Below are 15,748 nucleotides of genomic sequence, written 5' to 3' on the forward strand. Positions count from 1 at the left end.
GCGAGCCAGCGTCTTAGGAGGGTATTGGGCCTGTGACCAGGAACACGCGTGGCTAAGGGCAGAACTTGACCCTGGCAGCTGCACCTTCTGCTGCACACGCAGGGCCGTCTGACGGGAGCAGCTGCCCTCGGCTTCACGGGGAGTCCGTGTTTCAGGGCAGGGTTCCGGGACGCAATGGGAGTTCAGAGCGCTGAAATGTCGCTCTCATCAGAATGGCCACTTCCAGAGATCAGGACGGTGCTGTGCGCGGCAGTGATAATACGGCCCATTCTGAGGGCAAAGGAGAGATTTAGTCTGCAGCATCGTCGTAGTCCAGTTCGATAACCTGACAGTCACAGCGGCCCTGCGAGGGAGTGTGAGGAGTGTGATTGGCCCCGGGCTCGGACCAAGGACACCAGCTGAGGAGCACAAGGGCAGGCAGGCAGGGCGGGGCCGCGCTGGCCTCTGAGCCCAGCCCCCGTGCCTCGCTGGCCGGCTTCTCTGCCAGGCGCGGCCACTTGTCCTGGCCGACTCCGGGGTCCAGGAGTAGCTCACCTAGAGAGCCCGTGGGCAATACTGAGTCTCTGCATCAGTGAGCTGCTCCCAGAAAGAAGGGCGGCTTAGGGGGTGTCTGAGCGGCACCCCTCTCCGGAGCTGGAGGCAGATAGTGGCGTTTTTGCAGGACTGTGTATGTGGGAGAAAAGGAGGGAGGGCCGGGTGAGAGAGAGGAGCAGTCTTGTCACTTGGTAACTTGGTGCTCTTTCGGGAACGCCCCTTCCCAGCCCTTCTGCATCCTGGGAGTCTTCTCGGCCCCTCCTTGGAGCCCCACACGGAGCACTTGTCTCTGACTTGACCTCACTTCGTTTTATAGTTTGGAGGGTACATTTCTTGTTGGCTGTCCCGGACTCTCAGCTGTTTGGCCCAGGGCGGGGGGATCCCCGGCACCGTCCTGCACCCATAGACATTCTCCTGGACGCTTGAGTCTTGAATCATTTCTGCTGCTTCTTAACTGTCGAATCTTAAGCAAAACTCACCCCGTCTTGCCCTCCATTTCCTCGTCAGTTAAATGGGAGAATAGACTAGAAGGATTTGAAGATTCGCTCCAGCAGTAGAGACCGTGCCTGCATTCAGGAACCCTGGAGGAAGGCGTTTGGAAAGGGCTCCCATCGCGGCTGTTAGGGGGTGACTGGGCTCCTCGCGAGCTTTGCTGGCTGTACCGTGTGCAGATGCTTCCAGAGCCGAGGCTCATGGCTGCGCGGACGTTTCTGTGTCGTACTTGGAACACTGAGCGTTTTCTCTTGTGTGGTTTTTGGCTGTAACCATTACGAGGGTTTCTGTATACTTGCTCTGGCTTTTGCTTATTACAAGAGGCTAACACCTTGAATTATAAATAAAGTAAAATAAAAATATGTTTGAAACGAAGCTTTTTTTAGTTCTACTGAAAGTTCTGAATTTACCGGAGCGATAAAGCCTGTGAAGCGATGTCACTGTCATGTTAACAGGTGTCAAATCCAGTCCCATTGGGAGAGAAGCGTGATAGCTGCTGAAGTGAACATTATAGGGCCAACGGTCTGCTCCCCCAAACGCCTCTGCTGTGCCAACGCATTGAAACCTGGCCATGGGTTAATTGTGTTGAAATCTGTTGTATGTTAGAGAGACTTCACTTGCGGAGTTTCCTGAACACAGTCCATTAGGGAAGGCAACCCTTATATTTTATCACGATGTTGTTTCTTAAAAAAGAAGAAGAGCTTTGTTTCTCCTTCGCAGTGAGTTGGCGTTTGGCCACGCAGCTCAGTAGAGGCTGGGCAGGGGGAGAGGCCAGCACCTGGCGGGGTGGGGGGGGAGGGGGCGGACCAGCATGCCCCCAGCCGGGCGGAGCGGGCGCCGGTGGGGGGCTGACCCTGCCCTCTGTCCCCCCAGGTCATCCATTGCAGTGGCTACCTGAAGATCCGGCAGTATATGCTGGACATGTCCCTGTACGACTCCTGCTACCAGATCGTGGGGCTGGTGGCCGTGGGCCAGTCGCTGCCACCCAGCGCCATCACCGAGATCAAGCTGCACAGCAACATGTTCATGTTCAGGGCCAGCCTCGACCTGAAGCTCATCTTCCTGGACTCCAGGTGAGCGGTGCCCACGGCTGCTGGGAAGGGGCCCCCGAACGCTGCCCTCTGAACCCGCCCCGCGCCAAGGGGTAAGGCGTGCTGTGAAGGTGAACTGAGGAGGGACCATGATGTCAGGTCAGGGCCCGGAGGAACGTCAGCCTTCCGCTCAGGCGTAGCCGGCTTCTTCCGCGTCCAGGTGCTTTAAAAATCATGGGGACAGTTTCATCACCTCGTCGGAGTGTGAGCTGGAGGGGTGTGTTGGGGGCCCCAGGCGGCCCCCGCTGATGGCGCACCGTGTTGGGGGTCCAGTCAGGGCGGGAGGACTTTAAAGCAAACGGGTTTCTGCACTGAGCCGTGCATGTTGTGCGAAGCCATTTCAGCCATGACAGCCGCCGCAGGGCCGAGGCTGGGAGCAGACAGGTGGCCTCCCCTGGGTGGGGTGGGGCGGAGCTGTGACCACATGCTCGACAGGTACTGTCTGCGAGGCTGAGGGCACTATCCCCAGAGCTGTCTCTCCCAACTGTCCTTTCCTCTCCTGTGTGGGAATTCCCTCCAACTTGTGACCGTCTTCAGAGACAGCAGGGAGCATGAGTGAGGAAGAACCACTGACAGATGTGACCCAGGTCCGGGCCAGCCTCCTCTGGAGGGGACGTCTGTCTGCATTGGAGGCCTTGGCCGTCCCCAGGGCAGGCTGCGGCCTCTGAGTCTCCAGGCCGATAGATAGATAAACAAATAAATAACTAAAACAGCCCTGCCCCACCCACCCTGCTACCCCGGGGCAGTTCGGTAGCAGATGTGACCCGTTTGTAAAAGTAAAAAGCCTGATATAGCAGCAACGTGAGTCCCTTTGCCTCTTGGCCTCTTAGAAGCTTCCCCCGCTGTACAGACGAGAGTGAGTGGTCAGAGCCCCAGCTCAGGAGGGCGTGGCTGCGTTTGCCCAGAGAAAGGAGATCTGTCTGCCTGTCGCTCTCATCGGTCTCGTCTATATCCATAGCTATTTGTGTTCTGTATATCCTGAAGCTAAGGACTTATTGATTTTATTCACTTCTTTGGGGTAAAACATACATAACACAAAGTTGGTCATTTTAACCATTTATTGAAGAAAAACAAATCCACCGGGTTAGAGATTAGGCCTGGTGACTTCTTTACAAGAGGAAAGGGAGGGTCTCCCCAGAGGAGAGATTTCAGGTCTTCTGAGTTGTGCGACCCCTCTGCTCTGCATTTGGGGGGCAGCGGGAGGGCTTCACAGAAGAGGGTGCACAGAGCTCGAGGGGAGGCCGGGGAGGTGCAGCCTCAGACGTGGGCTTTCTGGGACACCAGCGTCCCTCCCTGAGGGATTAGGAGAGAAAGACTTCCTATCTCCCCAGAAGACTATGGTTCCTCCCGCTGAGTACCAGCCAGCTTCCCGCAAAGCCTGGGGGCTTTTTCCAGGCTCCCGGTTGGCCTTCGTCTAGAAGGTGCTTGTGGAGGGGCCAGAAATGCGCTGGGGAACTCTTCACACCCACCCTGGACTTCAGGGTGCGGGACAGAGGGGCTGGCTGGGCCCAGAGCAGGGGTCAGAACAATGTCCAAGCAGGGCAGGAGGTGGCAGCTCTGACATCCAAACCCAGGAGCCCCGGGAGGGCCTGGCCGGAAGCCCGGCAGCCCCGGGTCACTGGCAGGGGCCCCCCACCCAGCACAGTCCCAGACACAGCTGAACTCCGCATAACCTGGACTTTGGTTCGTGGGGGGTTTGCGGTATTTCACTTTGAAACTGTAGCTGGTGCTTTTGCTGCGGATGGGGGAACCGAGCGATGTTTGGGGTTTGGCAAATCCCTCTGACAGGTCTTCAGACACTAGAGGGTCGGAAAAAATCAGGAGGGCGCGATGCCAGACCCTTCCCCTCCCCTTTAATTTTTTAAAGCCATGTGTACTTTGATGAGAAACTTAATACATGTGTTTCTGATTCATTTACACGTTCGGGGCCATTGTTCTGAAACTTCTCGTCCAAAGGGTCTGGGAAGCTTCTTTCATCCCACACCGGAGAGATGCCTGGTTTTCTGTGGGGGAAGCAGACGTCTCAGTTTTCCTGCCACACAGAGTGGGACTCCGGCAGGGCCTGAAGTTCTAGGTGGCCCCTGGACAAGTCCCCAGAGCCCCGAGAGGCTCTGGCCTGGGCACGTTCCCTCCCACAGCCTCGAGCCGGCTCCTTCCTGCCCCGGAGGAACACCATGCAAGTGCGTAACCAAATAGCGAGCGCAGGGCAGCAGGAGGCTCTCGGAGATTTACGACCCGTGCTGCGCAGAGACCCACAGAAAGGAGAGTGAGTTCGGGAACGAAAGTGAGGTCAGGTTTCCCCGGTTCAGTTACAGCTAATGTTTCAGGTCTGGGCCGGCAGGGCCGCCTGTCCCAGCCGCCCTGGGTCCCCGCTGACTTCTCACCGTGGCCTCACCTCCTCTGGAATCCCGTCTCGTCCCTCTTTCATCTGTTCTTGAATATCTGTCACCAAGACTGTTTGGGCCACCTCCTCCAAGGGCGTGGTTCCCAGTGCCTTTGCCACATGCCATTTTCACCTGCGGACGGACTGATCCAAAGGTCGCTGACGATGCCGCCTTGGAAGAGGACGGCCACTTTTCTTCAAAGAGCCGAAGTGGGGAGTTAAGATGCCCGGGGCCATGTCACAGAAGCCCTGGGAACGTGCTTCCTTTGCTCTGGGGAGCTTAAGGTTGACCTTCTAGTCACAATCTTTTCCGTGTTGTGCGCTTCCCTGGGGGTCGAAAGCCATCACCCACCGACGTGAGGCTTAGCTGTCCCCGGTTGGTCCCTCACTGCCATCAGTGGGAACCACCAGCCAGACGTCATCCCGAGCCCAGCTGTGGCGAGGAGCAGTGTCCAGTGTGGAATGAGATCTAAAGGCTCACACACAATGGCCAAGCTGTGGAAACAACCCAAGTGCCCAGCGTCAGATGAACGGATAAACAAAGTGGTATCTACGTCCAGGGACTATGACTCAGCCGCAAAACGGAATGGCATTCGGACACACGCCGCAGTGTGGGCAAACCTTGAACACATTATGCTGAGTGAAAGAAGCCAGACCCAGAAGGACAAATATTGCATCACTTCACTTAGAATAGACAAAGTCAGAGGGAGAGTGGAATAAAGGCTGCCAGGAACTGGGGGGTGGGGGGTGGGGGGTGGGGTGGGAGAATGGGGACTTGTTATTTCATGGGTTTGGAGTTCCTGTTTGGAAGGATGGAAAAGTGCTGGACATGGAAGGGGGAGGGGCAGGGAACATCGGGAATGGAATTATTGCCCTTGACCCTAACCCTGAGAAATGGTGAAAATGGTCACATTTGTGTTATGCTTATTTTACCACAATAAGTTTTAAAAAGGTTCCCACAGGAGTCCCCAGGGATGGGTCATTTCTCACCGCGGCAGCTTTCTGCCAACATCGGTACCAAAGCTCACGCTCGAGCTCCTCAGGTGAGCCCCACCATGAGGAGGGGTGCCATGTGCGGCCCTCCTGGACCCCTCCCGGCCGGCGGGTTCAGAAGAGCAGTCCTGCTCAGGACTAGTGCTACCTCCTGCTTGGGCGGGAGCTCAGAGCCTTTCTTCTTGTAGAAAAGGTCATTGTTAGTTTCCAAAATCAACATTCCCCGCTCCTCCCCCGCACTCCCTTTGAGCACCTAATTCCTTGGCAGAACCAATACTAGTGGAAATGAAAGGCGATCTGCCGAGCCGGGGAACTCACGCAGCCCCGTCCTCCCCCAGGGTGACGGAGCTGACGGGGTACGAGCCGCAGGACCTGATCGAGAAGACCCTCTACCACCACGTGCATGGCTGTGACGTGTTCCACCTCCGCTACGCGCACCACCTCCGTGAGTACTGCGCCCCCACGGTCGTGGGGCATCGGGAGCCAGGGAGGGGGCGCTGAGGCTAAAGCGGGGGAGCGTCCCTTGTTTGGTACGATAATCGTCCATGCGTGCACACAAATCTTAAGCCTCACACCCCTGGATGTAAGCACAGCTAACTTCTCAAACACCCAGGGGAACTCTGGCAGGTGTGGGGGATGGTGCAGAAGCTGCTCGATTCTAGATCCTGGGTCTGGAACATAAATGCCTCGGTGACACGTGGACAGCAGCTGGGAATAACAGCCGCAGCGTTTAACCAATACTGAGCCCTTACGACGGTGAGGCAGTAGCCTGAGTCGATATCTACTCAACCCAGGGAGGAAGAGAGTCTCCTGTTCATGATTCTCCTTTACTGCTGAGGGTGCTGAGGTTCAGAGAAGTCAAGCCACTTGCCCACAGTCACACAGCAGGGAGGTGGCAGAGCTGGGAGCTGGCCCCAGGCAGTGAGCAGCCTCCTACCACTGCCCACCGTCTGGCTGGGGAAGCTCAGAAGATGCTGGCTTCCGCCGCCGGCCTCGCCCACCTCTGGGCTGGACGTGGACGATGCCATTTAAATCACCCGAAGATCTCTTAGCTGCTCCCTCCCTCCGAGCAGTCTGGAGGGAGCAGAGTCCTGGTCTTGCTTACGTGGGTGTGGGGACCCCGCACCATTGGGGAACTGTGAGCAGTGAGCAGGAACTAACCCCACGAAGCACAGTGGGACCCACACATCATCTTGATTGCTGGGTGGACGTTTATAGTTGCAGATTGTCCCTTCTGCTCAACGCCAAAGGGGACTCGATGGGTCAGTTCAGCCTGTCCTGCATGGCCAGTGTTGCTTCACGGACACTCCATGATGGGGCCTGTGGAATTGTCTTCTCTCGTCCCCGGGCTCTCCATGTCTTCTGATCAGCCCAGCCACGTCCGGCAGCAGGCTGCGCAGCATCGGAGCTGCTCTCCGAAGGAGCGCGTGGCTTGTCGGCAGCCTCATCAACCACACTCTCTGAGCCCCGCCTGGCAGACGAGCCAAGAGCCAGGAGGAGCACAGGGACTGAATCGCGCCCCGTTTTTTCTGGGCAGGTGGTTTCGTTTCCTGGGGCCGCTGTCACAAAAGGAAGTCAACTTTATGGCTTAAAACAACAGAATTCTGTCTCCCAGTTCTGGAGGCCGGAAGTCCAGAATCAAGGTGTGGGCAGGGCTGTGCTCCCTCTGGGGGCGCTGGGGGTGAATCCAGCATTGTCGCCTCCAACCACAGGTGGCTGCGAGCCCTCCTTCACCTGTGCCCACAAACTGATCTCTGCCTGTCATCTTGAGATCCTTAACTTACATCTTTAGAGACCCTTTGCCCAATTAGGGTCACAATCGAGCGTTCTAGGGGTTAGGATATAGAACATATCTTTCAGGGGGACACTATTCAACCCACGACAGGCATTTTTTGGTGTCCTCGGCTCTTCAAGTTCAACTGAGAAGTAGAAATTGTGCTTCAGGCTAACGTGACTTCCCTCCAAGAGGCTGGCTCCTAGTCATGGCTGCGTCTCCAGGAAGGCGTCTCGAGGAAGCCAGAAGGCTACCTCCTTTTCTGGAGAGCATATTTATGGAACTAGACGTTCTATCCCAAGTAGCCTCAGAAAACTGTGACCACTGACTTCCGTCAGGCAGGGCCACCCTGATTTCAGAACTGACAGGGATGGTGATGTTGGAGGCAGAGCACCGAGGGGCCGAGTCAGGGCCTCTGCCCGGGGCAGGGACATGCTCTCCCAGCCCCGTCCATCAGTACCAAACGCAGGGACTTACTGTGGATCGGACTCACCCAGGCTCACCACGGGCAGCTGATCAAGGACGACGGATGGCCCAGCAGTGAGAGCAGACGGAAGACCGTTGTGACTCAGGGTCTCGGATTTCGGCTGGAACTGAGGCGTTGACTGTTGCCATTGGTCATAGAAAAGCAGAAGGAAAAAACTCTGGGTCTACGTTTGTCCCCCGGCTGTAAGCCTCATCGTGGCCAAGTCAGGGAGGGTCAGAGATAATAAAATCGGGCAACTTCCGCCATTTGAGTACTCGTAGAAAACACTGGGAACAAACTGGCCTTGTTATGCCCAGCTCTATGGCAACTGCCGGGGGTTTGGGGATGTCGTATGAAATACCAGGAAGAAAAGCAGCACGTGACGAGGACCAGGGAAAGCATACAGACCTACTCCTAGGGGCTGCTTTTTTTAGAAAAAATATTTTATTACCAATTAAAAAAAAATTACAGCACATGCCATTATAGGGGCTTTTCAAAGATGGCTAGGAACAGATTTCAAAGTTGAAGAGGTTAGCATTTCTCTTAAAGAAAACATGACTCTCAGGAAATCCACAGACGGCACCTCGGTGGGACATGTCACATCCCTTTAGGGGCCTAAAGCAAATCGGTTAATTATGTCCTCCCTGACTGGCCCACCCCACCCCCCTACATGGCTGCACAGAATGTCTGGAGGATGCTGTCCCCTTTTCCCACAGTGGCCACGCCGAGAGACGTGAGAGGGCTTCTCCCCGCAGGTCAGCCAGCACTGCCACTGTCATTGCGTTATTTCTTTAGATCAAGTTCACATAATACGAACTGCACCGTCTGAACGGTGGTTTTGAGTGTATTTACAGTGGTGTGCAGCTGTCGCCCCATCTAACTCCAGAGCATCTAAAAAAAGATCTTATTTATTCATTTCTAGAGAGAGGGGAAGGGAGCGGGAAAGAGAGGGCAAGAACCATCGATGTGAGAGAGAAACATCTATCAATTGCCGCTCACATGCCCCCAGCCGGAGACCTGGCCCGCAACCCGGGTCTGTGCCCTGACTGGGAATCGATTGGCGACCTTTCAGTTCACAGGCTGGCGCTCAATCCACTGAGCCACACCAGCCAGGGCCAGCAGAGTTCCTTCATCCCCAGAGGCCACACCAGCCCCTCCTATCCTCCAGCCCCAGCAATGGCCTCTGCGATGTCCCTGTTCCGGACATTTCACGTGATTGCGCCGGCGCAGTATTTGTTTCTCGTTAAACGCCTGCTGACTGGGTGGGGGCATCTAGCACCGCCTTAAGCCAGTGAGTTGCAATGTGTTACCACGTACATGTCGTCTCCGGCGAGCGGCTCACTCCTGTCCTTCGCCCACGTTACGCTTAGGGTCTCAGGGTCCCCATCAGTCCGCCCGGACTCTTTCTACACTGAGGCTAACGACTCCTAGACTTTCGGATGGGCAGCAGTTTTCCTTCCGCACCAGAATATTTTGCTGCAGGTGTCACAGTGGATGATCAAGAGCCACCTCTATGTCAAAAGAAAGTCCCAGAAGGCGATGGAGAGTCCAGAGACGGGTTGGGGGGGGGGGGGCTCTGCCTCGTGGTACAAATGGGGGTTGAGCTTCTGTGTCTGTGAGTCTGTGGGGGGGTTTCCTTCAGCACCAGCTGTCACAGAATTTGGCCACCTCCCCAAGTCACCGCTGGGGTGGCTGCTAGCCCTGCCTTCAGAAGCAGGGATGTTCTGTGGCCACAAGTGACCTGAGCCTCCAGGGGTGCCGTTTTAGACTCATCCCAAGTTCTGGCACGGTCCCCTGCCTGCAGTCCCTCCCGCCTGCTCGCCCGCAGGCCCCACGGGCAGTCGTGCGCTGATGTGTGCACAAAGGCTTCGGGAACCCGCTGCTCAGAAGCCTGGGTGAGCGTCTGTGCGCAGAAGATGGTCCACAGCCCAGTCATCAGGAACCAGGTGGCCAGTCAGGTCCTTCCTGTGTGAGCAACGTAGGGTATCCCCGGGCCTGGGAAAACGGGGGCTCGTGGGAAGGAACCGTACATGGCCACAGAGGAGCAGTTTCAGGGCAGGCAGCCACTGCTCTGCAGAGCCACAGAGAACAGGAATCGGACACTTAGCTGAATGCACGCAACTTACTATTTTGTTTAAACAACGACATCACCCGCCTCCCCACCCTGCCCCCAACCTGTGAAGGGTTTGGGGATTATCACATAATTGTGGCATCTGGGAAACGAGAAAGCAAATCCAATTTTATCACTCCGACAGGCGCCGAGGCAGTCTGGGGGCTAATCGTTCTCCCCAGTGAAAGCGGGGACAACTAGGGTTCCTCCCAGGCGGGAGAGACGGCTCCTCTGTGCCTTTGAATCGCTGGTGAAAATCGTGTGTGTGGACAGGCGTACGCCCTCCAGCAGAGAACGCCTGCCCTCTTTGTCCAGTTCTCCGGGGCGCCCTTGACCCCAGACAGGTTCAGAACCAGGGCTGTAGGTCATCCGCGGGACGGCGTCCCCCGAGGCAGGGCCCGCTAACTGGCCCTCGGGATCCGTGTCGCCTTGTGTTTGCAGTGCTGGTGAAGGGCCAGGTGACCACCAAGTACTACCGGCTGCTGTCCAGGCTGGGCGGCTGGGTGTGGGTGCAGAGCTACGCCACCGTGGTGCACAACAGCCGCGCGTCCCGGCCCCACTGCATCGTGAGTGTCAATTACGTGCTCACGTAAGTCCGACGGGTTTGTTCCTCTCCGTGCGCGCTCTCCGCCCTGCCCCCACCCCCATGGGATCGCTGCAATAAGCACCATCCCTGCCTCCCTGCCTCCCTCTCCCTCTCTCTCTCTCTCTCTCTCTCTCTCTCTCTCTCTCTCTCCCCCTCTCCCTCCCTCTCTCTCTCTCTCTCTCTCCCTCTCTCTCTCTCTGGAACTGTTCATTTGTCTCCTGTTCTGTTTCAATTTGAATGCGCTGGCTGATGGGAGGGTCCAAACTATTTCAGTGCTCAGCACAGAAGGCCAGGTGCCTGGGAAAAGGGGGCCCTGCTCCGGGCATGGGTTAGGAGGGGATCAGAGCCCAGGGGAGTGTGGGGTAGACAGAGGGAGGTGGGGGATGCTCCCCGTCCTGCGTGGGACACAGAGGGGCTGCAGGGCTGGGACCAGGCCTACAGACTTTGTTCTATGTGCCCACTCGTGGCTGGGTCATTGCGCCTGCTCCTGCTATTTGGGACAGGCGGTAACTCCATTTTTACCCTGTCTTCCTATATAGCCTATTGCAAATGAGGGTGAATATTTGGTCCCTTTAAAACCCCAGAAGGTCAGGTTCAATGGCAAATACTTTTAAGGTCATTGGAAGTAACAGGACCTTAGTCCTGGGACCACATATTTGTCTCCACTCACCACGCCATGATAGGTTAAATCACCCGGCACCTGGCTCTAACCCTGAACCTGAGAGCCTTGCAGTGGCCCGGCCCCGCTCTGAACAAGGCCCTCACATGTGTTCTAGGCATGAGCATGCAGGCCCCACCTTCTTCATAGAAGGCTAGGTCGCTCTTTTGTTTTTGTGTTTCTATTAGAAGTAGAGTAATTTCAGCAAACTGTAGGGAAGAGAGCATTTCGGCCTCCTGAACACTTCATGAGCAAACAAGTGTGACACCGGCCAGTGCTTAGGGTGACCTCCCCTCCCAAGTACATGACGGCACTGAGGTGGCTCTTTAGGGCAAAAATGGGCTCCTGGACCCTCAAGGTTCCCCGACTCAAGCCTCCCTGGGTGCTCAGTAGAGAAGCAGGTGGGTCACATGTACTCTGAGCAGTGCCTCTGCCTTTCCGGTGTGTCCTGACACCTTTCCTAGTGGCCCATGGGGTCCCCAGGAAATGTGTTCAGGGCCCTGTGGGATTGGAGAGAGCCACCCCCACCCCCTCTGTTTCTGCCCAATAATTCATGGCCTTCCCTCAGCATTTTGGGCCAGGGGGCAAACCCGGGGCTGCAGGGAGGCTTCTATAACGAGGACGACCCGTCCTTTTCTCAAATCCCACCCGCATCCGACCTCCCTGAGATGGTTCACTGGAGCATCCCGCCCGGGGGCCGCTCCGCCTCAGCAGCCTGCTGGACACGGCCTGTCCCACTCTTGCCTCTCAGGGACATTGAATACAAGGAGCTGCAGCTGTCCCTGGACCAGGTGTCCACGTCCAAGTCCCAGGACTCCTGGAGGACTGCCTTGTCTACCTCACAAGAAACTAGGAAGTTAGCAAAACCCAAAAATACGAAGATGAAGACAAAGCTGAGAACAAACCCTTACCCGCCGCAGGTAACACGTGTCCTGCCGGGGTGGGGTCAGCCGGCCTCTGTTTCAGGGGCTCAGGACACGTGGGCATTTTGAGGAATGAGCAGCCCTGGTTGCCTAGCGGGGTTTCCCTGCTCGGAAGGCCCCCTATGGAGCGAAGCAAAGTCCCTCTGGGGTGCGCTGCTCACACAACAGGGACACTGCCCAAACGTTCAGACCTGCCATCTGGTGGCCCGGTCAGGTCCCCCGGGAAGGCTGGTGGGCCTGCTGAGTCCACGCAGATGTGGGTCTGGGCACTGGGGCATCATTTTTTCCCACAGCATTTAAAAAAAATGAAAACCTTCCTTCTTTCGTTTTGAGTTGTGAGCTCTTAGAAACAGCAGATGCCTGTGGTGTGTTGTCAGCTGGGGGCGGGGAGAGCTGTTTGCATGGGCGGGGGGTCGGGTCGGGTCACTGGGGGTCCAGGGTGGGCCCTGCCCTGGGGTGGGGTCGGGCACCGTGGGCCCAGACCTCGTGGGGCCCGCAGGGTGTCCCTCACCCGCCTCGTGCGCCCCGCAGCACTACAGCTCGTTCCCGATGGACAAACTGGAGTGCGGCCAGCTCGGAAACTGGCGAGCCAGCCCCCCGGCGGACGCGGCGGCCCCCCCAGAGCAGCAGCTCCGCCCGGAAGGCGGCGACCTTTTGTACGCCCCGACCTGCGGCCTGCCCTTCCCCTACCATTATGGACACTTCCCGCTGGACTCTCCCGTCTTCAGCAGCAAAAAGCCGATGCTGCCGGCCAAGTTCGGGCAGCCGCAAGGGTCCCCGTGTGAGGTGGCACGCTTCTTCCTGAGCACACTGCCAACGGGCGGCGAGTGCCAGTGGCATTACGCCAACCCCCTGGTGCCTAGCAGCCCGTCTGCAGCCAAAACCCTCTCTGAGCCCCCGGCGAGCTCTGCCCGGCACAGCCTCGTGCCAAACTACGAAGGTGGGTCCCGTGCGCACGCGAGGTGGGGGAGGGGCTGGGAGTGTGGGCCGGGACCCTCCCAGTCGGGGCAAACTTTCCCTTTCTCTGCTTCCAAGCAGGGATTGCTGTGCTTCCCTGCTCTCGGCGGGAGCCTCCCAAGGGGGGGTGAGGCTGGGTGACTGAGTCCGTGTGCCCCATGTGTCCTGACCAAGTGCAGGGGACACCGGCGGTCAGCACCCTCCCCAACACCCGGTCTCGTCTGCTCTCTCAGAGGGAGACAGAGTGGCTTTCAAAACCCGCTTCCATGTCCTGAGAAGGGCCCAGCTGCATTTACTTTACACGCTTACGCTCTGCTCCACCCAAAGCTGCAAAGAGGGGGTTGTTGGGTTTCTTCCCACGCTGCTTTCCGAAGGGCAGAAAAACAGTGGTGGTAGCTCTGGGACAGAAAGGCCGCTCCCCAGCCCAGGGCAGATAACATACCCCCCCCACCCCGGGGCTCAGCTTCTTCATCTGTAAATGGGGTCCGACCACGGGATGTGCCCACCCCAGGACTCAGCACACCGCAGTGCCCGTTCAGCACAGCACAGACCGGAATGGCCCCCCAGCCACCTCCTCCTGGTGGCAGGCAAGCAGAGGTCCTCTGTGGAGGTGCCACCAGCCATCACAGGCGCCCCAGACTCCTGTCTGCTCACTGGGCCAACCCCAGACAGGGGGCAGAGGTGGGAAGAAGGGCTGGCTGTTTCACCCTGACCTGGCTCCTGCTCAAAACGTAGACCAAGGCAGTGCAAATGTCCTGCATAAATGCCACGCACCCCAGCAAAGAATCACTTGCTTAAAGAGGAGAGCTCCCTGGGGTCTCCCTGCTCCCACCTTTCTCTTTTTGGAGGCGGATGGGGGTCTGTTCCTCTTTGGGCTGCTTTAGGAAGCTCTTACTCTGTGTTCTGACCATCTTTCCAAGGCTGGGGAGGACGTGGGAGAAGTCTAACCACAGAGGGGACCAGACAGGCTTTTGAAAAGCAGCCCACTTACGGAAAGAACATACCAGCCACCAGGGCAGCGCAGCCCTGCCTTTTGGCCTGGGTCTGTCCCAGGAGCCACTGCCTTCTTAGATTTGGATCCCCAATACCTACCAGCGCACTGGGTCCCTCACATAACCAAGGAAGGGTTCCCCAACCTCTAAGGAAAGACAGACAAAGCACAGGGCTTTGATAACAGCTGAAAATACTATCCACTTGAGAGTGACTTGAAGGAATGATGTGTCTCTGTGTTTGGAAGCTGGCCAGTGATACGGCGCAGCGTTCGATTGTTTCTTTAATTGCTGTTTTCCAAGTGAGAGGTTAATAGGCACCTCATTTATCACACACTTGGTAAAACATGGACCGAAGGTGCTCATTTGGGGCGATTTGTGATCAGCGTCCTAGTGTTTGTGATATTTAAAAAGACAAAGTTTGTCTTCAGGTAAGAAGCGTAAGGAGCTAATGGGTGGCAGGCATAAGGCGGTGGTTTTCATCACGAGAACCCCGCAGGGAGCGGGGTGGCGCCCCCCGCCGCCGTCCCCACGCGGAGCCGGGCCGGAGATGGCGGCTGGCCGCCCCTCGCTGTAATGCGGCTGCTGGGACAGTCACTGCAAACCGCACCTCGGCAACTGGACGGCACGGGCCTGGGTCGCACTAAGGGCAGGGACAGGGGCAGCTCCGTGGGCTCGGCGCGCAGGTGGCGGGTGGCCGAGGGGAGGCTGGGGCGGTGCCCGGGCCCCCTAGGGTGCTGTGACTTTGGACAAGTCCCCTTCCACCCCCGCGCCCGCGCGCGGACGTCTAATGTGTCGCCTGTGCCCGCAGCGCCCGCCGCCGCCGCCGCCGCCGCCGCGCGCAGGTTCGCCGAGGACACCGCGCCGCCGAGCTTCCCGAGCTGCGGCCACTACCGCGAGGAGCCCGCGCTGGGCCCGGCCAAGGCCGCCCGCCAGGCCCCCCGGGACGGAGCGCGGCTGGCGCTGGCGCGCGCGGCCCCCGAGTGCTGCGCGCCGCCGGTCCCCGAGCCCCCGGGCGCGCCCGCGCAGCTGCCCTTCGTGCTGCTCAACTACCACCGCGTGCTGGCCCGGCGCGCGCCGCCCGCCCCGCCCGCGCCGCCCGCGCCGCCCGCACTCGCCCGCGGCCCCGCGGCCCCCGAGGCGGCGCCCGGCGCGCTGCGGCCCCGGCCCCGGCCCCCGGGCCCCGGTCCCGCCTCCGCCGCCGCCGCCGCCGCCGCCGCGCCCCCCGGCGCGCCCCTGCCGCACTACCTGGGCGCCTCGGTCATCATCACGCACGGCAGGTGACCGGCCCGCCGCCCGCCGCGAGCGAGAAGCCACAGGCCAGGCCCCTTGGGCCCCGCGGTCGCGACGCCCCGCCGAGGGCAGAGGGGCGAGCCGCACAGGCACGATTGAAGTTAATTTATACAGAGACGACTATTTTAATAGCACTCCGCAGCGCACGTTTAGATTTCTACCGTGGATGCCACCAAGGCCGGCGTGCAGGGCCGAGAGGTGGCGGCCGGGGCTTTGCTCTCCGGCAGCCGGGCGTCCCCGCCGTCCCGCGCGCGACCTCAGGCCGCCCTGGGTGGGGCGCGCTGCGTTTCCTCCCCTGCGCCGCGGCCTTGTCGCGGGCGCTCACCGGTCGCCGCGGAGGATCGGAGGGGTGTTGGCTCCGCGAACGTTCTCCCCTTTCAAGGAGGAAAGCACCCCATCAGGTCAGATAGGCGGGGTGGGGGCTGCGGGCACACTCCCTGTGTTCAGAGCCCGTTCTCAGGGTCTGAAGGTGATGATTCCAGGTCCCGGGAGTAGACAC

General features: G+C 58.6%; 1 protein-coding gene across 1 annotated transcript in view; it reads left to right on the forward strand.

Annotated features, from left to right (window-relative positions):
• The window catches only part of SIM2 (SIM bHLH transcription factor 2), a 37,065-nt gene extending 21,691 nt beyond the window's left edge, over nt 1-15,374 (forward strand). The window contains exons 6-11 of the mRNA XM_090288826.1: nt 1,900-2,099; nt 5,832-5,938; nt 10,285-10,432; nt 11,839-12,007; nt 12,542-12,950; nt 14,768-15,374. Of these exons, the coding sequence (XP_090144952.1) occupies nt 1,900-2,099; nt 5,832-5,938; nt 10,285-10,432; nt 11,839-12,007; nt 12,542-12,950; nt 14,768-15,240 (1,506 nt within the window). The 3' untranslated portion in view covers nt 15,241-15,374. The remainder of the gene's footprint in view (nt 1-1,899; nt 2,100-5,831; nt 5,939-10,284; nt 10,433-11,838; nt 12,008-12,541; nt 12,951-14,767) is intronic.
• The last annotated feature ends 374 nt before the right edge of the window (nt 15,375-15,748 follow it).

This window comes from Furipterus horrens, unplaced genomic scaffold (assembly GCF_987537825.1).
Source record: "Furipterus horrens unplaced genomic scaffold, mFurHor1.1.pri manual_scaffold_1, whole genome shotgun sequence".
In the NCBI taxonomy this organism is placed as follows: Eukaryota; Metazoa; Chordata; class Mammalia; order Chiroptera; family Furipteridae; genus Furipterus; species Furipterus horrens.